Source organism: Typopeltis vanoorti, chromosome 25 (genome assembly GCF_054136105.1).
Source record: "Typopeltis vanoorti isolate ZY-2024b chromosome 25, IOZ_Tvanoo_1.0, whole genome shotgun sequence".
Taxonomy (NCBI): Eukaryota; Metazoa; Arthropoda; class Arachnida; order Uropygi; family Thelyphonidae; genus Typopeltis; species Typopeltis vanoorti.
In genome coordinates, this window is record NC_143573.1 from 58,939,997 (window position 1) to 58,967,565 (window position 27,569).

General features: G+C 34.9%; 1 protein-coding gene across 1 annotated transcript in view; it reads right to left on the minus strand.

The window, feature by feature from the left end:
• The window catches only part of LOC150092771 (uncharacterized), a 427,707-nt gene that overhangs the window by 92,589 nt on the left and 307,549 nt on the right, over positions 1–27,569 (minus strand). Inside the window, exons 11-12 of the mRNA XM_090414274.1 lie at positions 19,530–19,623; positions 9,388–9,422 (exon numbers count right to left, since the gene is read on the minus strand). Coding sequence (XP_090270400.1) covers positions 9,388–9,422; positions 19,530–19,623 — 129 coding nt within the window. The remainder of the gene's footprint in view (positions 1–9,387; positions 9,423–19,529; positions 19,624–27,569) is intronic.

Sequence of the window (27,569 nt, forward strand, 5' to 3'; positions counted from 1 at the left end):
CTATGGTGTATTAACGTGGCTTTCTTCCACCGTATTATGTGGCGAGTATCCAGAGCATGGTCTACAAGACCAGAGTAGCTGTACTGGTGAAAAAGAATGTAGTCCTCATGTTCTGAAATTCTGATGTTCGCTGTCCTGCCTGTTTGGCCAAAGTAGGACAGCTTACAGCTGCAAGGGACCTGGTATACACTAGGTAGGTCTAAGGGAGGTGGTTGGACTTTAGTGGAGCAGATGAGGGATGCCAATTTTTTATATGGTCTGTAACATTGGATGGTAAATATTGGAATATAGATTAAAAAAGTATAATTTTAATTTATATCATTTGCACGTTGTAAATTCCTTAAGTAATTTAATAAGCATATAGTACTGTAGCAATTTATTTTATTTTTGTTTTTAACAACTGTAACATCTCAGTGTTCAATACACCATCATTAAATTTAATTTTAATCTTAGTATCTGATGTAAAAGGTTTATGCATTTTCCCTCCCCCCCCCCATTAGATACAACAGCACTCTTACTTTGAACTTTATCTGCTATTCTTTTATTTTAATTTATTGTTGTTAATAATGGCAGATAAAGTTCAAAGTAAGAGTGCTGTTGTATCTAATGGGGGGGATGCATAAACCTTTTACATCAGATACTAAAATAAAAATTAAATTTAATGATGGTGTATTGAACACTGAGATGTTACAGTTGTTAAAAACAAAAATAAAATAAATTGCTAAATAGTAATTCACAGAAAAACACCAGAATACAGATAGGTGCAGTGAGCAAGATGTTATGAACAAACAGTTAACAAAAGCTGTGCATCAGTTGATTCACTGGTGCATCATGTCGCTAAAGCCGTCATATGAGCAACTACAGCATTGTATAAATGGACATTGGCCATAATTGAAAAGCATATGAGCTGATTGTTGTAGTAGCCATGATGCAGGGTATTACTGCATATGTTGACAGAAAATCCAGTAAGGAGCGTGCTTATCCCATTAAGTATGAAGTTTGCATTGTCATAGAGGTATAGAATGAACACACTTGGGAGAGTATGCAACATCTCCAAATACGACACTTATTTTGTTGTGCGATTCCCTCTTCACAGAAGTTCTGTGATGCAGTGGTGTAAAAATATTTATGTAGCTATAACAAGTCTAAATATTTTTACATAAAGTTTACCAAGGTCAAGCCCAGTAAGACCTGTAACTTGTAAATAGTTTTATGTTATATGTAAATTTGTATGCTCTATGCCAAATAAGGGAATATTTTAGAAGGTATAGTATTAAGGCAATACCTTGCCAATAGTAAGCAGTATAATCTTAGATTTTTGTAAAGACGTCAAACTTTGTGTGTGTTCTACATGGGAAGCCCAAGGTCAGTGCTAGGCGGACCGACAACTTCAAACGAATCGGATTTACGGAGTGTTGGAGAAAAACAAAGGAAGGGTCAATCAAAGAAAAGGATCAAGGGTTTTCACCAAAATGTTCGGGGTTTACATATCTCCGCACAAGGATTTGGAAGTGACCGAATAAAAGGCATAGGCGAAAAGATCGCATCATCGGTTCGAGAAATTTTCGTCAAGGATTCAGAGATCGTAATCGCGAAGTTGTCAGCGATTGCCTGTCAGATGTACGCCATCGGGAATGCGACTTCAAGGGAAAGTATGCCAGAAATCTGAAAGAAAGACGACGAGGAGCCGATCCACCAGGCAAAACTGATAGTCGATGACGAATTGACGAGTCTTCGCCGGGAGCTGTTGTCAGAGGGAATAAATTGCTCCGTTGATCCAACGAGCATGCAAGCATTCCACAAGCCGATAATCTTCACCCGAAGTGCGGCAGCACAGCGTCCCAAGGAAACATCAGTGACCCATCGCCGGCATAAAGAGGGATTGAAAAAAACCTGACACGGAACAGAAGTCCAGTTCAAAGCCAAGTACAGAGGGTAGCAGCTATAAAGTGAGTTGACCCGTTTGTTAAATTTCCTTGAGCTTTTAAGAGAACACTTAATGGACTGTAAGTAGAGGCTGATCTAAATGAGCATATTTAGCAGTTAAGAGTTTATAAAGTAATTAAGTGTCAGGAATTTGTAGGTTGAAATAAGTCATAGTGTAACTATTTGCTGAATTAGTGAAACTTGCCCATAGAATATTCCCAGCATAGAAGGGAAAGAGCAATTGTGTGTAAAAGATATTGTTTATGTGTTCGATGAGTAAGAGTTAACATTTAAGTAATAAGTACCATTGCTCAGTATAAATGATTTATGTGTTATTAAGAAAATTAGTTAGATATGTGATGTTTCCTTTTATTATTAAAAATGCAGTGTAAAATTTGTCTTTTGTGAATTAAAATTTTGTTGTTTAAATATTAATAGTTTGCCCGATATTTTAATTCTTTGATGCACTGTTCTAAAAAAACAACCAAGCACTTGTGAGCGGGGAAAATAGATAATCAATACGAGAATTAGAAAAAGGGATAGCCACGACTGTATATAAGAGTAAGGAATGATTTCTACCGAAAGTAGTAATATTTAATGCCATAAAAGGATTTCCTGAGGCGCAGTCACTAATTCAAATAAATATCTAGAGATCCTTGGTATAATAAAAATAGGAATACTGGAGGTAGAAATAAGGAACAGAAGGATATACGTTTAAAGTTAATAGAGTGTATAAGGGAACAGAGACATAAGTTAAGAAGTGGGTAGTGACGATAAGATATATATATAATAATACCAGAGATATAAAGAAATAGGATAAAGTAAAATATAGAAAAACTCTAAGATATAACGAGGATATTAAAGAGATATAATATAGATAAAAAAAAAAAGGATAAAGGAAACCAAAATAGATAGAGTAATAACACCATTTCGTTTACAGTGGTACCGTGAGTAGGCTAAGGTTTTAACTATTTACTTTATATTTACATTTTTTTTTTTTTTTGTTTAACATAATCTTGAAACCCTGCTCTACAGACATAGAAAAGGGCTTCAAAAAAAAGTGCTACAAACATAGCACTTTTTTTTTAAATCACTTCATGCCTCAAATAACCAAGTTAGGAATCTCACACACCAGATAACGAAATTCATCTCCCACCTAAATCACATGCATCCCCAAGGCAGAATTCAAGCCTGCTAGGTGAAGGTGGGTAAGCTAAAAATTAGCAGGCAAGCCAGTAGATTCCATTAATTAACAATACATAAAATTATTATAAAGAAAATGACTACGATTTGAAAAGTTTTCTCACATCTTATACGAAAGTTGCAGTTACTGTGACTCTAAAAACAAAGATAATGCAAGATACCTTGCACTGTCTTTAAACATTACAAGATGTACATGATAAGCTAGCTAGTTATTTTTGATTTTTATGGCACAAAGACATCAAAGGTCATGCTGTGCCAGGACTCAGGGTACAGCAGTACAAGGTTTGTAGGACAATAAAACATCCATGCCCCTGGTGGGACTCGAACCACAGTCTTTTGGCTGGAGAGCAGATACGCTAGTCACTCGGCCAACAAGGCTGGTGCATGATGAGCATTTCTATGCGGATCCAGAATAATTTTGGAAGGGACTATTAATATCTACGAGGACAAAAAGGTATAAGATGAACGGTTATAAACCACAATATTTTACTCCAATTTCCACAGGGGAGAAGCCCCCTTCCGGATCACAACTATTAAGTCTTGTTCTACTTCAAAAAAAACTTTTTGGATATAAAACATTTTTGAAATCCTCCTACAAGATGACTAGGGGCAGCTCGGGCATAGGCACTGCAGAACTGCAGCACCCCCAATTTTTCTCGATATATAAATATATTTATTAATATTTGCTTGTAATATTCAATTTTATCATCAACAATCCTATACAATTCTCTTATTTTGTATAAAAAAATAATAAAAATCTATCTTGTAGTACTTAGGAGGGCGAAGGACGCTAGCAGTACTGTGTTTACCACAGTGTCATATTGCTACGCGCGCAAGCATATGCACGTCATAGTAGCGAGCTATCAGCATAATGCAGCACTGTCCGTCGTGTAGTTCCACTGTTGTTTATATGCAGTTTGCGCCAGTGGTAGAGTGTTCGTAGTGCTTATCGTGTTTACTCCGTCTCTTTAAATATTTGGACATTACAATTAAAGACATAACATTTGTTATAGTTTTTACTTTAGAACATTATTGGGGTTATTGACAATTATGATCTCAGAATTTTTAAGTAATTTTGAATTATGCTAAACTGCATAATTTTATCGATAATAAACAATAGTTTCATGTTTATTTATTTTTACCATAATTTTGATATTTTATTCAAACATGTATACACTGTTACTCACAGTGTATACGTGTACTATATGCTTGATTTACAGAATAAATCAATAAGCATATAGCTACCAATATACTCAATAAAAATAAGGAAAAGTTTATTATTTTCATTGCAAACATTGCATCACTAGTTTAATCAGTTTAAAATTACCAAGTTGAGGGTTAAAACAAAACAGAAAATCAACTATTTGAACAAAAATAAATCCCCTGCACCGCACCAACGTCTTAAATCTGCAAAGATCCATTGTAGTAAAAATCCTAATGATCTAAGAACTTTGTATGTTTTTAAAAAGAAAGGTCATTTATAATTTAAATCGCTCATGAGCAATTAACTGACCACAGTTATGGAGACTTCCACAAGATAAATAAATTTGAAAGCGTTTCTTCACTACATACAAGAACTACTGAAGTACGAAAACCCATTCCGAGGAGTTGATAGAAGCAGAAAAATTCGGCATTATGCCACAAGTTTGAAATGTTTTCAATAAACAGTGCAAAAACGTATGAGACGATATAAACTAATTCCACAAACGCTTGGTAAACAACATAAGGTTATGCGTAAAGTAAGGAGCAAAGATGCAAGTTTTGATTGAGAAAGTACTGGACGAGTATCGGTAGTGCATTCTACGTAGATCACGAGGTCAGACCTCTTTAAGAACTTGTCACCTTTTCCCTCTCTACCGAACAGTTTGTCACAATAACATACAAGATGTTGATGATTCCCAATTTTATCGCACAAGTTTATGTAAACACAGTCAGGTGGGCAGGCCTTTAGATAAATATCAATGTTTGATTATTTTCTATTTCCCAGAGCTAAATAATTACATGGGATTTTTTTTTTTACATCTTTCTCAACGAACACGGGCGCCTTTGATCGCATGCGGCTGTTTTTATGGTAGAAAGCACTATAGATTTGTATTCTAAATGCAACCAAGCATGGCGAAATACTAAAAGTTACGTATTCTTAGTTTTAGACGTGATAAAGGGTAGAATTTTTGCATTACAGATGTAAATAAGCTGATAGAACAGACGAAATGTATGAACCGTTTTCTGAAGCTAATGGAATGAAGTCACAACTCGTGCCAAGTTGTCGGAGAAGATAAACGAGTTTCTTTTTTTAATAACAGGTTTTCTATTTCAGCAGTGAAGACAGCTCGCGCATTCAATTTTTCACTGCAAGTGTGCCAGTGTGTTAATATTCTGTTCAAGTCCTGTCAGTATAAACAAGCGAAACATGAAGAGGCAGATAAAAGTCGAGTAATTTCTTCCATTGGTGCATGACTTACTCTAGACCAGTGCTTCCCAAACTTCTGGATGTCAGGGCCCCCTTTGCAAAAATTAAAATATTTCACGGCCCCCCTCGAAAAAAATCGTAATAGAGATATATTATTATTATATTTATATTCAATACAAAACATACACAGCGAATATTGCAAAAATCAAATGCATGCATATATTACATTTTTTGCCTCTTACCGTTTGGTTCTGAAGACGATACGGTCTGTTCTGGTAAAATATGAAATACTGTCCTTTTTTTTTTTTTTTAGTCTGTTTCTGCTTCTTCTGATTGTTCGCGGGATTTTTTATTATTTTTTTTTTTTTATCAACCACTTATCCATCTCAGGGTTAAATTTTTTAACGTAGAATAGATCAAATAACATCACCACTTACCGATACTGGCACACCACAGACTGATAACATGAAATTAGTGAATATTACCTGAATAAGGGAATCGCCGGACCAGGAACATTTTTTCTCTTTTGTGACCTTTCTCCCTTTATGGTAATTAAGCCTAACGCGAAACAGACAAAGGCAGGTTATTAAAACGTGCGTATGATTGGTGCGGTATTAACAAAAGATCACGCAACCGAAAGATAAAAGCATAGCTGACAATTGAGTCGAAATGCTAACTCTCTTCAACCGAATTCCATATGTGAACCTGCCATAACATTCATTATATATATATATATATATATATATATATATATATATATATTAATTAGTTTTAACACTTTTACGAATTTTAACACGTTCGGTTGAATTTTACTGCTGCCTTGGGAAATCGAACTCACACACATCTAATTAATAACAATAGTTTTTAGTTAGATACTGCGTTTGGCCATGCAACATATGGTTTTGTTACAGTCTATATATACAGTATAGTTTCTGTATGAGGAGAAATGGGATTCATTAATTAGTGTGTTTTTATCGCAGTTCTCTAATTGCACTATTTGTTGAGAAATATATTACACAGACTGCTCATACCTTATTCACTGGCATAATAAAAGTACTTATATTTATTGCCTCTGCAGTATAGTGGCTCTTAGGGAGGGCGTGTTGTTTACCACTGCAAGCGAGTTACTATCTCCCCACATGAACTTGTTTAAGCTTTTTTTCATGTATGAAGTATATGCGAAACTTTTATTGGTAACAGAAAACTAGCTCGGATGACAGTGATAATATAAAACGAGTTTTGATATGGATATAAAGTCAATATCAACAGTCCCTGATTACGAACGCATTATGAAAGAGACAGAAAGATTTGGAACTTCCCTGGAAAACATTCGAAGTAAATACAATTAACCACTGCTTTGAAATGAAACATATGAATAAGCAATATTTACTAATATTCGTTAAGTGCTGAAATACGCAGGAAGCAAAGTTTGTGAACCAACACCAATGTGTGAATTTTTCCATTAAAATATAAAAAATAACATAAAAGAAATAATAAAGTTAAATACGTTTCTTTTAAAATAAAAAAAAATATGCTTAGTCTTAAAACATTTTAAATTTGTTTTCATTATTTCACGGCCCCCCTCAACAAAACCTACGTCCCTCAAGGGGGCCGCGGTCCACAGTTTGGGAAGCGCTGCTCTAGACTATTTTTTTATTCTTTTTCTTTCTTGATTTTGTATGCACTATCTTATATTTTGGGATCCAAAGATCCACATTAAAATTTTAATGAAAGACATTACAAGGGAAAGTAAATGAAAAACTCCAAACACGACTCAGTATTTGGAGTTTTTGGAGTTTTAACAAACGCCAGTAAGAGCTATCATAAAACCCGCTGTGCATACGAGATCTTGGAATTTAATAAAGAAAACTTTCACCACTAAAAGTTCACTTGACCTTTGAGTATAACAATGGATTAAGCTGACCTTGAGACTCTGAGCTAGCGGCAAATTCAAAAGGGTGGGAGAGTAGGAGGTAACACCGCTCACTCAAGAAATCACAGAGGGGGGGGGGGTTAAACGTGAATATTTAGTTAAATAACGAGAAGGAACATTTTTGAATCATAATACAAATTAAAAAGTCAGAAATGGAAGTGATATTTTTAAATTATACTTAAAAAACAAGAAATTTTACAACATCCTTCCTAAAAAACCAATTACCCTCTCCTCACCCACCAAATTAGCTACTTTGAATCCATCCCTGGTTTGGCCTTGAAATGCCGTCTCAACTAAACGCAAGGACAAACACGCGACAATCATTAGCGTATTTTATATATACAGACAGTTAAGAAAAATAAGATTAAAATCTTTACTGTCTTAACAATCGAAAAGCAAAAGAAGTTTGCACAGCTGGAAAAAGCTGTTTCCTATAATGTCACTCATACTAGTTGTTCAGCTATTGTTGCACTACTGTATATTTTAATGATTCAATAGAAAAAAAGCGACTTGTATTTGGAAAAATCTTCGATCAGCGAGAAAAGCTGAATTATTAGCATTATAAGCACGCTTTGCAAAATGAATAAAGCACTTATGTTCATCCGTATGAAAGTCATTCCTGGACCTCTGCTGGACAAATTAAATCGAAATTCGCTATTTAGGATCCTTACAAAAATCTGATGGGCCACCTCAATTTTTATTTCAGTCAAACCATTTACAAGGGCGCAAAACAGGCCGTATCGGGATTATATACTTCATAATTCCGTTACAGGATTATTACACGGAATCATTCCTCCCCCCCCCCCAAAAAAAACATTTAAGCTAAAAATCCAACTGATTCAAATAGATTAATGCACATGTGAATTGAATTATTGTAATGTAATTTCAACACGTTATCCCTTAGTGCTCGTCTGTAAATGATCCAATTGAAATAAAAATTAAGATGACTCAAGTTTTTGTAAGGATTCCCAATATCAATAAAATACGTCCAGCTTTAGCTACTACTGTAGTCATACTCAAATTATCAAATTACAGGAGTTTGTTTCATTGAGCATGAAAAGAAAAAAAGTCTAATAAGTGCTAACGCATTTTAACAAACGAAATAATCCTAAAAGTGCGGCAAAGTTCCATAAACTGCGCTCTAACTTTTGACACGCCTGTTCAGTTTTTTTTTTTTTTTTTTTTTTTTTTTTTTAAGTATTAGTGTGTAGTGATAATTCCTTCAATATCGTAATATTGGAGGGATTTTTACTGCCGATCAGGCCAGTTTTTATTAAAACGATGACACTAACTGACAATCGAAAATCCAACCCTGAACAATATTAAAATATATTAAACAATTCTAAGATCGTAGTGGAGCGAGTGTATTTTGATAACAAAATGTGTACGTTGCTGTGTACTAATGTTATTAGGCTCAAGACTAATTCGTTGAAACAATTTTATTTTCTGAAAAAAAAAAAAAAAAATCGAAACGATATTTATCGCTGGATAGAAATTAAAGAAACTTGGTAGTTAGAATTTCTATTAAATTTTATCGAGGCAGTTGACCTTTCATTTCAATACGACCCTTTTAACGTAATAATATATTATATTGCAAACTATTGTGATAATGAATATTACACTACACAAGAATGTAATTACAAATTCACTGGTGTTGTCGATGAATGACAACTTGGACCAATCTTTGAGACTACGATGCGATTAACAATTCTACGCTAATACCTGAAAGGTTCGCGTTTAAATTATCCTTATGTATCACCACGACAGAATATACAAAGCGATCACAGTATACGCAAAACGCTAATTATAGGAAGTTTGCAAATTCTTCTACATACAACTAATCGGTATTAAATACTGTAAATCTGAAAACAACTAGTTACCCTCTGATTAACAATAATTCTAATATCAAACTTACTATATTTCTTTCTCTCTCTCTCCACTTTTGCCTTCCTAGGAAACGGAAACAAAAAAAAAAATGTACTGGTCCGTGATTTAAAAGCCACAAAGAGTTTAAGAAAGCCAATATTCGAATTGGCATTTTAGTTTTAAACTGATTAACAAATGTTAGAAAGTATACATCACGAATGAATGGAAAGAAATTATTTTAGAAAGATTCTAACTACATTATTAAAGTTTTTTTTTTCTTTTAATTTATGGGGAGAGGAAGCGCACATAAATATGATATGGTCAGCTCTCCATTATCTCCGTCGAACTAATGATGAGAGAGAGACTTCGGAAAATCGATGGTTCCAACCCCCCCCCCCCCCACGCTTTCTCCTTTACCGACCAAGTCAAGAGAAACTGCAAATTCACCGAACTTTTCTTCTTCCTCGTCATCTGTTCTTTCGAATGTTTCTGCTCCCACTTCCTATTCTTAAAATCTCTCTCGGTGATACTAGAGGAATACCGGTTCAACAACCTCTCGTGTTTTGGATTACTGTACAGGAGTTAAAAGAGTATGTTAAAATATCTGTACCCATTCATATCCACCCCGTTGCTACATTAGCTAGACTTAAAAAGTGCATGCTCGCATGCAAGTTCATAACCACAGAACATTTACCAACCTATCTGTTTCTTTTCCTATGTTGCTTCAACTTGTACGTGCTAACGACCTGATTTCGGAAGCTGTTTCCGACATATACTTGGGTTGGCGACCTTGGATACTGATGCTCAACGGTAACAGCATGGTGCTTTCCAGCGTACCACACACACATTATTAGCAATGTTGATATATAAGCAATATATCAACAGGAAACGGCTGGGAAACACTTTTAATCGTTCAATAAGTAGTACTGGTTGAAGGAAGGTCACCATTATGATATGTTGATTCCGATTTAAATTAAAATAATATTTCTTCAGAAACTAATACGTATAAAATATGTATCTACATATTTTATACGATTCTGATACGCATGTAAATTTATTTAATAGTATGGGATCAGGCTCGTTTGAATTGAAATTCAAAGCAAATTGAAATCAGGCTCGCCCAGTGCCTCAAATTTCTGAGGGGAATATTTGAGTTCTTTTTAAATTCCTAAAAAATGTAGCCAATAAAGTAAAATTCAAAATATAGGAACATTTTCTAGCCTCTAAATGCTCTGTTTTAGCCAGTTTTCAACCATGGAACTGAAGAGGAGGTACAGTTCAGCAGCGTATCCACGAGTTTCTTCAACATCCCTCCCTCTCTGCAAACAGCCTTCCATTTCGTTCCAATACAGTTATTGCAGGCCCTTTTAATTAGACTTTTCCTTCCTTCCATCATTTTGGAGTTTCGAGATAGCGGATATTCCACATTGTTTGGGATCAATTACCACTTGCCTGACATGAATACTCTGAAAGAGCTAACTGAAAAAACGCATTCTTGATTAACATGAGACTAAGTTAAAGACTTCCATGAAAGTTACAATGTTCATCGTAACTGAAATCACATAACCAAGTTGGATTTCATTTTCGAAAGAAAAAAAGTGCACAAGAAAGGAGAAAGGTGCGCGGATTTCTTCAGATTACTTTAAATGATGTTAAGATTGGATGAAATTCACGACTTCCACGTGCGGCACTGACGCTTTCGTAGAGTTTAGGAGTCTTTTTTTTTGGGGGGGGGGGATGCTAATACCTGCTTATAAGTTGCGCAATAGAGCCATTTTATGTTTTAGTTTTGTAACACTTAATAGCTGCCACTAGAATAATGAACATCTTGGCAGATATTTCATAGTCTTAACTAGCTGATAAGCATTTTCAAAGTTCCATTCCAATTCTATCTACAAATGAATCGTGCCTACAGTTGCATCTTTATTTGAGCTTTTCGCCAGAAGAAAAAAAAAAAAAAAATCCATTACATTACCCTTGTCTAACGAGTCAGAGATTCAGAAATTATGTGCGAGTCTTGCAACCAGCATAGGGTCCTCGGATTTCTTAAATTAGCATCGTTTTCTTTGAAACGACCGTGTTTCAAAGAAATGCAACCTCCTCTCTTTCTTTCAGTAGATTCATTCTAAGAATTATGTTTAATATTACTTTTAAGAGTCTGTCATGGTAACTTTCTCATGTATGGGATATATATTAAAAAAAAGGTGTAAAATTATCACTTGAATTATATTACGAACATTCAGCCCCCCCCCCTTCTTTTAGACAAGCAGGTTATTTTTATACGAAGTAATTATTTAAAAAATATCGAAGATTTTGTATTTAATAACTTGTTCTCGCTTAAAAACTATCAGGGTGTTATATCATTGCTATACTCATCTTGTGCAGCTATTTCGGGCATGACCGAGCGTTGTTTCAATGAAGCCATTCCAGCGTATGAAATATCATCCATCCATCAAATTCTCGTCCTTCCAAGACGGGTTGAGGGGTTTTAGGCAATTTAATACAGCCAGCTTGTCACTTCTGCTGCATTCCCTAAGGGCGAGTATATTGTCTGTAGGTATGTGTATTCACGTGGTTGGTTTTTTGACTGTTTTGAGGGGTGAAAAACACGAGTTTCCAGAAGAAACCTCTCTCCCTCTCCGTATGAGCGCGGCTAATTCATCTTTAACTGAAAAATCCTGATAAACGTTCGTCGCTTCATAGATGCGATTTGAACCCTGGTCTTTCTTAACCAAAGGGCTTCGTTGAAACCAACTGAACTTTAGAGGCTCAATCTTAGATTGAGCAACCAAGACTGGTCTTAGTGCCTCACCGTAGTTCTATACAATTTAATTCAACCTGGAATGCGAGACATTGGAAAGTATCATATATCATTCTCAAATGCTTTTATTTATTTTTTTTTTTTGGGGGGGGGGGGGGGGTTGGAGCCTGTCATCACAAAATGCAATAGATCCAAGATTCCTTCTCCGAAGAAATAACACATTTAAAGTATGCTGAAGACATAGTTATCAATACAGACAGCCAAGAAAAAGTGGAAAATATCCTGACCAAGCTGCATCAAACAAGTAACAAATATGAAAAACAATTTTAATAAAACAAAATTATGATAAAGGGAAGCAATCCAAATGAAAATATGAAACAATAATATAGAACAAGTTAAGCAATTCAATTACCTAGGATCGATGATCACCGAAGATCTAGATCAGGGGTCGGCAACCGGCGTCCCAAACGTGCATTTTTGGCGGTCCATAAAAGGTTGACCATACTTACATTCCACTTGACCCGTATGTTGAATTATTTCAACGATATATTTTATAATATGAATACATTAAAAATAATTTTATACCGATACTTCGTGATATCGCCGTGCAACTTGGCACGAGTTAACTGTGTGAGTCATCACGAGTGGGGATAATAAAAGCGACTTCATCCGACGACAACCGAGATTTTGGCGCACTTTTGCAGTCGCGTTCCTGGTCCGTCTTTTAATATAATTCAATAACACCAACTATTATTTTCCGAGGATATACATTTGTTAAAAATAATTTCAAAAATTGGTTCAAGAAAACGTAAAATTGCAGATGAAGGAAGGTTTAAATGATGAATGAAACAGCAAGTATGTTTATTGAAAATGGGGGTATTCTATTTCTATCAATGAAAGACGTTATGGACATCGTGATACAACCGTAAATTTACATCCGACGCAACGGCCTGAAACACCGCCAATTTCAAGAATTCTTGATAGAAATAGAATCCGAGTGCAAGGACGTTATCTACTAGTCAAGTGCTAGATGGTTAAGTAGAGGTGCTGTGCTAAAATCAATTTTTAATTTACATGAAGAAATAGATATTTTCATGAGGGAACATGAAAATACTGCTCACAACTATCGGATAAAAAATGGATTATGTCTCCTGCATTTACGGTAGATATTACAACGTACCTTAATGAATTTAATGTGAATCTGTAGGGGCAAGGTCGAGTCGAACTGTTTTCTGACATAAAAGCTTTTGAAGGGCAAACTATGTCTGTTGAAGAAAGATATGGTGGAAGAAAATCTACATGATTATATATGTTGCAAATCTGCATCTACAGTTGGATGGCAAACACAAAAGGAAATTTTTGTTGGTATTATTGAAGATTTACAAACGGAATTTTCAACTAGATTTGTGGATTTTCATAAAAATAGCATCGAAATGCGATTATTTTTGAACCCTTTTAATGTCGACATTGATGACGTATCAAACCAACTACAGATGGAAGTTTTGGAACAGAATGAAACACTGAAGAACGCATTTTCGTTAGAAAATGTTGAATTAATCAGTTTTTTCGCAAAGAACATGATGGTCGCATTTGGAAAAAGCATTTTCTACCATGAATTTTAGGAAAAAGTAAATGTTTTTCTCGACTGACTGATGAACATTTGCATGCTTCGATTCGAATTTGCTAAGGGAAAACAATCATAAAAGGTACATTAAGCAGGGAAACACACATATTGTGATGCATAAACTATATTACTAGTTTTTACGTGATAAATTTTCAATAAGTTTCATTTTCATACTTGAAATATTTCTGTTTTTTAATATTGATATATTAAAAATTGATAAATAAAGTATTTTTTTCACTCGCTATTTTCTCTTAATTAAGCTTGCGGCCCGATTATTAAAAATAAAAGTTGAATGTGGCCCGCGAGTCTGAAGAGGTTGCCGACCCCTGATCTAGACTATTTCGAAACTATCAAACACAGAATCAATAATGAATGGATTGGGCAGACAAAAAAAAATATGGAAGAATAAAAGATTAAGCAAAGAACTCAAATTAAAGATGTATAAAATGATAATTCCCACAGTACTCTATGGCTCAGAATACTGGATCTTAAGGGGAAAAAAAGAAATGGATAAACTCAATGCTTTTGAAATGAAATGCCTAAGAAAAATCAATAAAACAAATTGGACAGAAAGAAATACAAATGAAAAAGTCAGAACTTAACTTTAAAGAAACAATAATTACAGCACTAAAAAAGAGCCAACTAAGCTGGTTTGGACATGTTTTAAGAATGAACCCAGTAAGACTGCCAAAACATATTATTAAAGGGCTGAATTGATGGACAGCCCAGCAGAGGAAGACCAAGAAAGAAATGGATTGACGACATTAAAGAAAGCATCCACTTAAACTCCATAATAGAACTACATAAAAAGACAGCAGACAAAGAAATGCCAAAAAATTCGTCTTTGAGGAACTCAATCCGCCATGAGCGGAATAGAAAAAAAATTTCGATAATTGTTGTAATTATGGAAAACAACGGAACTGTCTGTATTCGAGTTTATTTTTCCATCGATTTTTAAATTACCTGTATGTTCTGAAATCTGGACGAAATGCTAGGGAACAGATAGTTCAAATGATCGATGGACTTATTTCACTGGAAGATTCTGTTAATATATTAGAAGTATTAACAGAAATTAATACACGAATCTTGAGTATTTTTAAATACTCAAGATTCACTGACTGGTTCACAGTTTTCTGTTTGTAACTTAAAAATATTATGTGCAACTATATATTGAAAATGCTATTAAAAGCTTAGCATGCACGCTGGGCATCTTCATTTAACACGGGAAGCCTTATTATGCTGATGTCATACTTCGTTTGGAAAGGCTGGAATTTAGCAATTAAAAATAATGAAGCTTCAGTCAATTGCACATTTCCTTATTAAATCGTGACCACGTGGAAACAACGTTCGTATGATTAGCTTCACGAGATTAAAAACGTGCAAAAGGGTGGGCGTAAAGTGCCCAACAATGGTCGATAGGAAATAGGCGTCGCCTTTAAAACTAATCAAAAGGATTCTGTGAAGGTTAAAGTCGTACACAGTATAGATAGTTAAACAGAAGCAATTACAATTTCTCGAGCGAAAACTGAGTTAGCTTCAATTTAGTAACAACGCTTACAAACATATGCATATATTATCCATCAGAGATAAGTAGGCAACGTGTCCATCATCATGGTATATTCAGCTAGTCTGACCAGGAATGTCGTTTATTTTAAGTGCATTACATGAAAAAAAAAAAAAAAAATTCTCAGAATGCTAGTTTCGAGGTTCGAAGCGTTAGCAGTTTATAAAGTATACTCGAAGTATTTTATATATACTTTATAAGTTACGACAAACTAAATAATAAGAAAAAATGTTTAAGCATTTTCTTTCTATTAGCACCAGAGGGAGCGAGAAAATAATTATATTGATTTTAATTACACAATAAATTATATAAACTAAATATGCTGTTATTGTTTGGAGTCACACGTATTAAATCAGCTAATGGTGGAATCATTATTCAGTTACCTGAAGAAAGTCCAAATAGCTCAATTTAAATATATTATTATTAATAGTATTATTAGTAGACTCACTGCAGTTAGCTCACTAACAGTTCAAGCATTAACCATCATTCTCACAATTCTTGTCGTCCTTCTCTTGGAACTTAATCATCTACAATCAGCTTGCTAACTACATTTTTACTCAATTTGCAAGGATGACCTCTAATTCTTCGCACACCATCATAAACCGAAAATTGTCCTCTGGATCAATCATAATCAAATCTTTTAAAGGAACTTATGGCTCTATCGTATTTCCCTTTTCCACCTATCAATCAATTTTTGTAACCTTCAAATCGTTCAACCTATCCTCATAAGGACCATCCTACAGACCTGCCATCATCTTAGTCACTTGCCCATGAACTTGGTCTCCTTTATACTCACAATAAACCCAGGTGACCAGATCTATGCAAAATAGTCCAGAATAGGCCGTATCAAAATAGTAGCCTATTCTTCAAAAACCAGCAAAGTCAGATTTAGGGTTGTTGCGATCCTTCAACAAACTTTTAAGAGGTTCTTCCCCCTCTCTAGTAAATTTCAAGTTATCAATACTGAGTCAGAGGCCCACGTAAGGATACCCTAAGTAGTAGCTCATAGGTTAACCTGATAATCAGGTTAACCTATGAGCTATTTTAACCACTTTTGCAATATCTCTTCTAAACTAACTGACAGTCTACCAGCACCTCCAGTTCCTAGACTCATAAATTTCCTGCAGTCCAATTTCATCAGTCAGTGCAGAGATTATAATCTTTTCGTTCCAAAACACACAACTTGACGCTTTATCACATTAAACTGACAGCCATTCTCCTTGGCCCATGTTGTCAATCTGCTTCTATCATCCTACAAGATCTTTATATCATCCTTATTAATTACTGCTCTGCCCAGTTTCAGATCATTAGCAAATAACCGAATATTTTCTACCAGATCATTTCCTATGACGCCAATGTGTAATACATAGTAATATTTTATAGATTATATATAATATATATAAAATTATTTAATATTATTTTGCATATTTTATTGCCGGATCTTTATTTTTTATGATGATTGCACCCGAGAAAAAGTTGCAAACGAATAACATTACGGTAGTGAGCTGTGGATTTAATGTTTCGAAAATCATACTCTTAGAAGATCAAACATTGCACTTTTTTCAAGCCACTTCAGTTCTTCAATAAAAAGTCTCATAAATTTCAAGCGTTGACCGTGTCCAAATAATTTTTCAGGTATGAGAAACTTACCTTTTCAATTACATTTTCCAAACTGTTCCATAAAAACCCGAGCAATCCATTAGATCCGCCAGTTTATCAAACAGTATGGTGTCCTGTTCTAAGTCAATCGTTTATTATGAGCATAGCAACCTTGACAGAGGGATGTTTCAGCTTTTAACTGTACGGAGTTTCAAATTTCGTCTGTCAGTACATCATGACATGTTTTGGATAAGGGTTATTAATAAACATGCGAGGCTCTGAGAGCGCTTATTTCTGCACAGATTATAACTTTGATTTCATCTTTGCCATGACTAATTATATAAAACAGGCCTATATCTCAAGATACGCAGAAGGTCACTAAATATATTTATTTTTCTATTAACCATTTCTAAAATTCCGTAGTAGTATTAATCTCAATATTTCAAAGAATTCACGATTTTTGTCTGTCACCCAAGAACTTTATAATAATCGTATAACGCAACTACGTGTTATAAATCAATACTAAAAACACACACGCACAGCACTTATTCTTTATATGGTCAGCCATTATCATTTGTGCAGCGTCACATCTTATGTCTTTGTCTTAGTCTCTGTGGAGGTGACAACACCGTAGGAGAATTTATTTTTAGATTAGACCTTAACATAACAGCACACATACTTGGGAAAGGACTCACGTGCGCATTCTTAAAACTGCTCTACTAGGCAACACAATACATGACCCTTGAATGGATAGGAGCGGACATGTACTATGAGAAGCGTTAAGACGTAAACACTAACTGTTGTTCCGTTCTGTTCCTCTCCTGCCCCCCCCCCCCCCCCAATCTGAAGCAAGTAAGAGTAGAAGTGGCGCGTGTGCGAAAGTGAAATAAGCCAGGTGTGACTGGGATGAATCTTCACTCGCTTAAGTCATTGCACTTAGAAATATTATAGTGGCATGATCAATGACTGTTCTTATTTAAAGATCCAAGTAGCATGTTCCTTTTCATAGTTGCGCATTATGAACAAAATAATTCTAAATACTAACACTAATAGCATTCGTCTGACAATCGTTAGAACAGAAAACTCAAACCTGCTTAATCATAAACAAATGAAAAACAATTCTTTCACCGTTAAATCATTCCATTAAAGCCTAATCATGAATTTAAACTAGCACATAAGTCTAAATACTAGACTTCAAACCGATATATTCCACTTCAAGAACGGGCTAGTCATCACAACTTGCTAAGTTCGGACATTTTCAGTGGAAGCAGACCCCAACTGAAGTTAATTGTAGTCAGTTGGAAAATGTTCATACAATATTTTCCATAAACAAAGAGACGACATTACCGACAGACGCATATTTTTAGTAGTTAAAAGCAGAGCTGATCTTAAAAGCGATTGAACCAACTCGAGCCACGCGGTATTGTAATGAAGCAAGAAATTTAAAATTTTAAGAACAAAAAACTAATTATAAAGAAAAAAAAATGACAATTAGTTTTTCCTTTTGTGTGTGTGTGTAAAAAGTACAACCAATAAATCGTTATTTAATGTTATATATAAATATCAATAATCCACACCACCATGATTGTAATTTGACCCGCATTTGCTACGGCCGTAACGGGATAAAACCTGTTTTGTACTTAATATTCCATTATACCCGTTACTGTTATTAATGCTTGAGATTCACTGCTTATGTATATATAAGAAATTCATAAATGGTCAAGGGAAATAAAAGTGAATCTGAACTTGGTTCGTTTGTAAATCAATAAGCTTAAAGTTAAGATCACAAGGGGCAATTCCTCCAAAAAGGTTGTGAGATGGTTTGTTTGTCTTAGTGAAAAGAATCCACTTCATTTCAAGCACTGGTTATAATAGGAAATGAATAATCGTATTCCTTCTGTTAGAGGGAATAAAGTTCACCCACGTGTGTGGATTGTGACACGTCAAAATATTGCTTGCGACACCGTACAAGCAATAGAGTGAATATGTATTTATGACTATTAATATCGATTTTTTTCATATGTATTGAATTTTATTCACATGTGAAAAAACTCGTCTGCATAATTTCATTTAAGTCTTCCGTGGTTCTCAATCTTAATTGCATAAAATGTTTTCTGTTAGTGCATAACTGACTGAGATTCTGGACCTTTAGTCAGATACCAGACTCGAATGCAAATATATTGGGATTTCTTACTCGTATGCAAGTTCATAGTTAGTCAAAAACTTTTAACATACAATTTAGGATTCTGTGAATATAAAACCAGTGTAATATTTCAACGGCTTGTAAAAACTTCCATGCTTGGACTCTGTAGAGAGGTTTTCGAATTATTATTACTATTTACATCAACCTGAAACCCTGTTCTAGAGACTGTATTTATAACAGAAATTAAAAGAATTCTAAAAACACCCTGATTTTTGAATTTAAAGAGAAGCATAATTCTTGGCAAATGCGCTTCGCCAAGTTCTCTTTAACACCGTTTCATATAGTTTATTTTCACCCCCATTTTATGTCAAGTACACTTTTTCTCGGAAGTCCGCGCGGCAGTCACAGGAACTGATTATTGGCTAACATGATACTCTCTGATCACTCCTCGCTAGAAGTAGGTTAAATTCTTGCCCAGTCATTTCGAGTGCATCCCTTACCTTTATATCCGTCTAGACACGTGGTTTGTTTACCAGTACGTGCCATGTTCAACAACGATATCACTTCGTATGCATATTTTTTTCCTGATATTTTTTATTTTGTTTCCATTTTTATAAACTGGCCATTATATATCATTACTGAAGGATACCAGGAAGCAATATTTGCACATTAAGAAACACAGAGTTATCTTCCTTTTTTTTTGAAACCTAAGCACTTTTTTGTAGTTATTACTACACCATTCATTTTAATTTAAGGTATATTGATTCGGCAAACGAAAGAACAGACTTGAATCCAGACACAGGCAAGGTGTTATCAAAGCCATCACTAGAAAACTAAACGGATTTGAAGTTCATGGAGGTTGTTTGTGGGCAACAAGCAACTCAATGTAAACAGTTATAAAGTGAAGCAAAAGTGAATAACAGAACCCAAATATTTGTTAACTTCGGCTAAACCTGCACATCTGGTACTTTTCCCATGTAAAACGGATTACACTGAAATCACTTAACTTAGCAAAATTCGCACTTTTTTTTTTTTTAGATTAAATTGTTTTTCACTATTTACTTCTCCCCCCCCCTCCCTTCAATGCATCATATCAGCAGTAGAATGTATCCTCAAACAAGCTGTCGATATAACTGAAAACAATATCAACGTAGAGAAAAAAAAAATAAGTGATCCTAAATTCAATTGCCACAATATCGATTGAAATTATTGCTGGCTATGCATGAGTTTTATCATTCAATTTTGGCTTGCACGTACACATTCAAATCCAGCTTCCTGAAACTTTTTAGGATCCAACTACACACAACTAACTAGTTTAAAGAATAGATTAGGAGATCCTCGCTTGCAGCCTCCTGCTTCGTGAAAACAATTTAGGAGATTACAATCAGCAGTGGATCAAGGAGTTTGCCCGTACTAAATGAAGACTTATGAAAGGGTTAAGTTGGAATAAAGGCTGAAGTGACCAGTGACCATGTTTATCAAATGTGTTTTTTGCTCAGTTTGCCTGATAAGCTCAAAAGAACTCTCGTCCTAGACGCGAATTGAAACCAGTTCTTTCCTAATGAAAAATACATGTCGAGGTATCCTTTTCAACTTTATTCAAGCCAATTATCAAAACATACATAAATAAATCGCCCAACGTCTTTTCTTTAATGTTAACTGCGCCCAGAGAAGGTTTAACCTATCGTACTGGTACCGTTATAGGCTAAGGCTATAGAGACTAAACATAGTAATTTTTAAAGTCGCTCCAGGCTTTCACATTAAGCAAGGTGGTGATCTCGACACTAGACTTTCATAAGCATCAATGCCACTCCTAGGATTCAAACGTACAGTTTGTTGGTTGGAGACACTTTCCACCCGACAGAAAAAGCATACTTTGTTAATTATAGGAAACAAATTAAAAGCAATTTCAAGTCAGTAGTTACAGACATCGAATCAGTTACGGAAACATTAATATTTTGTGCACTGGACATTATTTAATCCAAGTAATCATGGAGTCTGTCTACTGAATGTTCTAGAATTGTAATTTGTTATATTAAAAAAAAATACAATAACAATCTTATAGAATATATTAGAATAGGGGTTAAGCTGTAAGATAATATAGAAACCTAGACGTGGTTTCGAACCTAACCCTTTCCGTCCAGAGGGCATTTGGTACCGACTTAGCGGAGGCTTTCTTTAGAGGCATGAAAAAAAATCATTAAGTCCTCTGGATCTGAGGACTAATAATTAATAAATAGATAAATGTTATTTTTTTTTAATGTACCTCCCACCCATGAAAGGGTTGTAAAACTATAGTACATCGACCATCGACACCATGGGTGGGACAAGACCAAATATGGTGATTTTCAAGCCACAAATAAAGAGAGTGGTGTCTCACAGTGGGCTGTAGAAATTAAAGCCTTAACTTTCACAAACCTCCGTTTTGTTGGTAGCAAAACGGAGACCATATCCACTCGGTCATGAAGGAAGGGATTATAATTTTTTCAATTGAATAGTTATAATTGAACCGTGTGGTCAAGCAGGCAACGCTTATACTGCAATTCATCTAACCTTTCTCAACAAGTTTAGCTTGGGCCTGTCACAGACAGGGCCATCATAAAAACGTAATACTATGATAGGGTGGTTAATAATAAGTAAATATTTCGTCCTAAGTATCATAGGACATCTTCAGTGCAGTTAATTCAAACAATACTATAAATTACATACAGTTAGGGCGCATGTTTACAATGGAATCCCTCTATGCGTGCAGTAACGTGTTATGGAATTAAATTAAAATATATCTTGATTTAAAAAATAAAATTAATTTATATAATATTTATATATGTTATCTCATTTTATTTTATACAATTTAGGATGTCAATTTCCCAGACTTTAGGGATAATAAGAACGTCATTAGGGCGCTTCAGCACTTTATTTATATAAACGTTCATGTTTATATGAAGATCTATGTAGAAGCTTACTCTTCTTCCAATGGATCCTATGGTTTGGGTTTTCAATTCCTTGTTGTGTGAGGCCAGATTTCTGTGGTTTGATAACATGGATATGGTCTTGATGCTCCGGAATGCGTTTGCTAATGGATCTACCTGTCTGTTCATAGTAGGACAATTTACAGGAGCATGGGACCTTGCACACACATCGTAAACCTCTGATGCTACCTGGCGTGTAACGGTGTGTGGATATGTTACTTTTTTAAAATCGTTTTAAGATAATATTCAAACAATACAGAACTTATCTTTAGTCATACGATTTTAAATGCATTTTTTTTTTTTAAAAAATTAGCTTTGAAGATGACTGTTAGCACAATAAACATGAAGATACACATACTGTGCAACGAATTTGAAACTCCACTTCTTTTATAATAAACTGGTTTAAAAAAAGGTAATCATGCTAATCTGAGACTCACTTGAGATGCTCACGTGCTGTAGTCATAAATTACAGCTATATTATATTATAGCATAAGCAAAACACAAACTTTCAGCTTCGAAATAAGGTAAGCTTGATTTTAAAAATGCATTTTATTAGTTCCAGCCGGGGAAATTGTAAGAATCGCATTATTATCAAGAAAGTGGGTTTTTTTTAATTTTTTTTAAAAGGTTTAGAATAATTTCCGATAGGAATAACTGCAGTATAAACATAATGCTACAGGAGATGGAACAAGAAACTTCATACAGTATTCTGATACCGTCAACTGAGAACAAGATAAAACTATACTGACTACAACCATGTTCTGCGAAATCAAGTCTCGACTACGCACAGAATAACGAAATCTCAGAACTCATTCTTTCAAAAATGTATAAATATCCTTACAAGATAGATTTTCAAAGAACTGAAACTCGACAAGCCCGTCAAACGACTGCAATTTGCTAATCGAGGAAAAAATGTTTCCTGCCTATGTCAAGTAACAAAAATATCCTCAGTCTTCCTCTGATCAGTTTATCATCATCGTATTTCGAGATCATCGACCAGATAAACCTCGTCTCATAACTTCAGTTGCAATGGTGTAGTCTCAACAATAAACCAACCAAAATTTTGTAACAAAAATAACACTTCTTCCTGACGCGTTAATTTTCTAAGATTATTCCTGCAAGATGCTCCATTTTAAAATACTTCAGCACTGGTGTAGCATATACTAACTAGCCTAAGGTAAGTAAATATTTTCAGCCGAAATTATTCTTTATGCTTTAAATGAATAAATTTGCCCCCTCCCCATCAACAAAAAAAGAAAAAAGAAAACCGGTATATTTCATATCTAAAATATCTCAATGTCTACTAATTATTATAAGGAAAAAAATTATATATATCCTTTTTTTATAAAATATATATATATCAGGGCCGGATTTAAAGTTGTTGTGACCCATAAGCTCTAACTTAAGGTGTGTTAAGACCCCCCCCCCCTCTGTTGAAGAGGGGTTTCTTAACACAGAGCAAAGAGCAAAACTTTAAGATGAAGGTCGATAACCCAAAATACTGGAGAAAAGTATGGGATCCATCCAAAAGGTTAATTTAATACATTCGTAAAATACACTTATATATCAGTTTTTATTGTACTTAAAATTAAATATTATATATTATACAATATAATTTATATATTATACAATTTTACGACCTATTACAAATACGTTTACAACAGTTTTCGATCCTTAACAAAGCATTACGCACATTTACAGTATAGAATTACTAACTGATAATATATGTATTCAACACAGCTGGTCAACAATATTGTTTACAAGCGAAACCAGTCTTACCTTCAACAGCTGTGTATTAAGTACGCACACTTAAGCCTAATAACATTTGTCCGACGTTTCCTATTTCCACAAAAATATTCCTGATGGCTTTCGCATATTTCCAAACTACGAACATGATGACTTGATTTTATTAACACATCCTATTATAACACAATCTGTGAGATTAGGGGGTAACCGATCACACAGAAACGAAATTACAAAGTTCAACGCAACTTCCCTTTTTCACATATCAGACAAACTACAGTAGTATCAAACGTGCTTGCAGCACGCAACTTTAAACAGCTAACTACCGCCACACAGGAAACGGAAAAAGTACGGGTGAATGAGTACCTCTGTCATCTCTTGATACGCCCCCTTCTGGGTAAAACAGTGATTAAGCTTTTGTAGAATTCGCTGCGTTTATCATGTGTTGCCTTGCATTTTATCACAAACGCTCGACGACAGAATAGTTAATCAGTGTAAGGTGTAATCTCGTTATCCGTTTCGAATTAAGAAATATTGTGAGCCTTTATAAGTTCAATATTTATAATTATTTAAATATTTTAAAATGAAATAATAAATACTCGGTGGTCTCCCATGCTAAACTGAATCCCCAAATTTGTGTGTGTGCGCGTGCGCGTGTGTGTGTGAGAGAAAGAGAGAGAGAGAGAGAAAATGGACAAAGATTATAACCTGGGTGTTACTTCAAATGATACCGGGAGCTAAACAAGCCAGTATTTCGGAAAATGTTGTTCTGCTAGCATAGTAGCCACATTGCATCAATGCTCGAGTATATTTGAGAAAGGAATGATAAAAAAAAACATGAACTCAGTAATGGACGTGTGGCTGGAAACAGCAAATCGATTCAAGAGGTAGACGACGAAAAATCAACAAGATAGCAAAGATAAACAACAGAGTTACAATTTTAGTCAAAAAAACCAGGTTAGTCAAATAACTTCGTGATAGAACTAGGAACTGCGAACAGGATGTCTGAACACACTCTTGAATATTTGAGATAAGGTTGGAAATGTTCCATGCAAGACACAGATGACTATTGAGCAGCAATAACCAGATGACCATTGACACCAGCCAGCGAACGTGAAAGAATCTCGGATATACTGGTGTATACAGTATAATGGTATGGTGAAGAAAAAACATCAGAACACGAAAACAGCTAAGGATTATAAGGTCCCACATAATGTTAATTAGTCAAACGAGTTTTCTGTTGTTAAAAAAAAAAAAAAAAAACTAAGGTAATGGAGAACACCAGCGGTTTGGAAAAGATCTGATGCAGGATGAATTCCGATGTTATTTCAAGCAAACAGAAGGACACGAGAACAATACGAAGCCTGGTAGAGTTCTGATGCAATCATTGATCGCAGGGAAAGTTTTTCCTGACACTGCTTAGGCCTCTTAATATCAGTAAGGTAAGAGCTGAATAGTTCAGACTACCTGAACATCATTGTCGACCAAGTACACTCATTCATGTTGACGGAAACTAGCATACACTTATGGACACTGCCAACTGGATAACGCCATGCCACAAAGCACACATCATTCAAGAATGCTTAATAGTGGCTTTTCCTCAGCGGTCTGCTCTCTTAAATTACACTGACCGTCTTTGAGATGTCCATAACAGGGACCAACTGCCAGCAAAGCTGATGGCGTCTCTTGGAGTAGACCATGACCTAAGAAAACTGTTCTGGAGACTCACCGTAGTCCAATACGCTATTAGTCGGGTATCAATAATAAATTGGTTAGTCAGTGTATATCAAGTAAAGAATACCGCATTCACTTTAATGAAAATTATCTATCTCAAACAATGATAATGTTTCTCTTATTTTTATTAAAAAATTAATTTTTTCTTGAATAATTCTTAAACTCTTTCAGTCCTGCACTCGCTCTGTCTAAATATTTTGTAGTAGTATACAGTTATGAAGTCCGGAAGGTTCGAGCCTGAACATAAGCAATCTCAAACTTCAGTTAAGAGAGTGGTTGAGCAGACTGACCGATCTAATATTTAGTTACAAAGCCTAGCCCAGAGATTTCAAACTCAGAGCATTATCCCTTAAACTCGCGATAATCAAAATAATAATAATAGTAATCATCATCATCATCATGCATATCAAGGATTTAGGCCTAGTATGGCCTGTTCCGGCCTTAGAAGTCATCGTTGAATCGTTTACGATGACGTTCTGGTTTTCTTTTTCCTAATGGCTTGTACTTTAAGGCTTGTTTTGGTAATCTTTCTGTTTTCATTCTTTGAACGTGTTCCATCCATTTGTGTTTATATTTTTTAATTTTTTCTATTACTAGTTCCTGGTTTAATTCTTTCATAATTTCTTCGTTTCTTTTGTGATCAAATAGAGTATACTTTGTAGTTTTTCTCATAAACTTCATTTCTGCTGTTGTCAATCTTTGTTTGTCTTTTTGTTTTATTGTCCAGAATTCGCTTCCATACATTAAGACCGGTAGGGCTAATTGTATTGTATACTTTTAGTCCGGTTTGTTTTTGAACTAGGTTTGGTTTAAATATAGAGTTAATTACACCTGTTATTTTTAAATATTTTGCAATTTTTACGTTTATATCTTTTTCATTTTCATATGTGATCACACATCCTAGGTAGTTAAATGAATTCACCTGTTCTAAGATCTTGTTATCTAATACTATTTTAGTTCTTGCTGGATCTTGTCCTTTAATAATAATAATAATAAACTTTTTGTTGTTAGGGTTCACAGTTTACATCATCGGCAATTTCGTACTTCACTATTTAGCTTTCGCTGTGTCTTTTAGTTCAAGTAGTTTGAAACTAAAGAAAAAATTTTTTTAATTATTACAATCCTATTTACATACTCTTTTAGTAGTGTATAAATTAGCCAGAGCCTCCGTATTCAGTCGGTATAGACGAAGCCGTTTAGTCGGAAAAAACCTGGGTTCGATTCCCGTCCAATGACATGAGGAACCTTTATCTGGTCTCTTTCGACTAAAGGTGAGTTAGCCGGTCTCATACGGAGGTAGAAGGTTTTGTTACCCAGAAACTCGGATTTTTCGTCCCTCAGAACAGGCAAACCGGCCCCGTGAACACACACGTCTACAGACGCTCCTGGAATAAGGATTGACCGACCTATTCCGTGGGATGGTTGGTTTCGAATGCTTGCATGGTGAAGTGTGAGTCTACGCGTGAGCGTAAATCAGAATAAATTCGAATAAAATCACGAATAAATTAGCGGGAGACGGGCTAATTAAAACTGTTTATAATTAAAGTTTTATATTAATTAAGAGTTTTATTAATTATAAATTTAAACACACAACAAAACACTTTAGGTTACCAGAGGTTAAAAAGTCCATGTAATTCTCCAGACCAGAGATTTGTTTTCAGAAGTTAATGAAGAAGAAAATAACTAAGTTAACTAAGAGGAACGTCTGTACATTTAGTTTGTTATATAATTCGATAATACAGTAAAGAAGTGAAATGCAGAACTCGTGCTGCTGGTTTCACCACTGTGAATCCGACAGCATGAATTCTGTAGTTCATTTTTCTGAGCTGGGATATTAAAGATAGTTTCGAGAAGGAGAACTTCCTTGCTCATGCATGTAGGATGCCCCCCTCCCCACCTTCTCGGAAGAGCTTGGCTTTTAACACCGTAACTCAGAAAAATCGACCGCAGAACTCACGTTATTTCAGATAACATTACGAGTGTTAGGACTTAGGTTCACGAAATGGCCACAGGTGTCTACTGCTCTCGCTTTGATGTCTCTAAAATTATTAATAATCATGGGGTCAGCAGACGTTGACAACTAAGGGTAGGGGT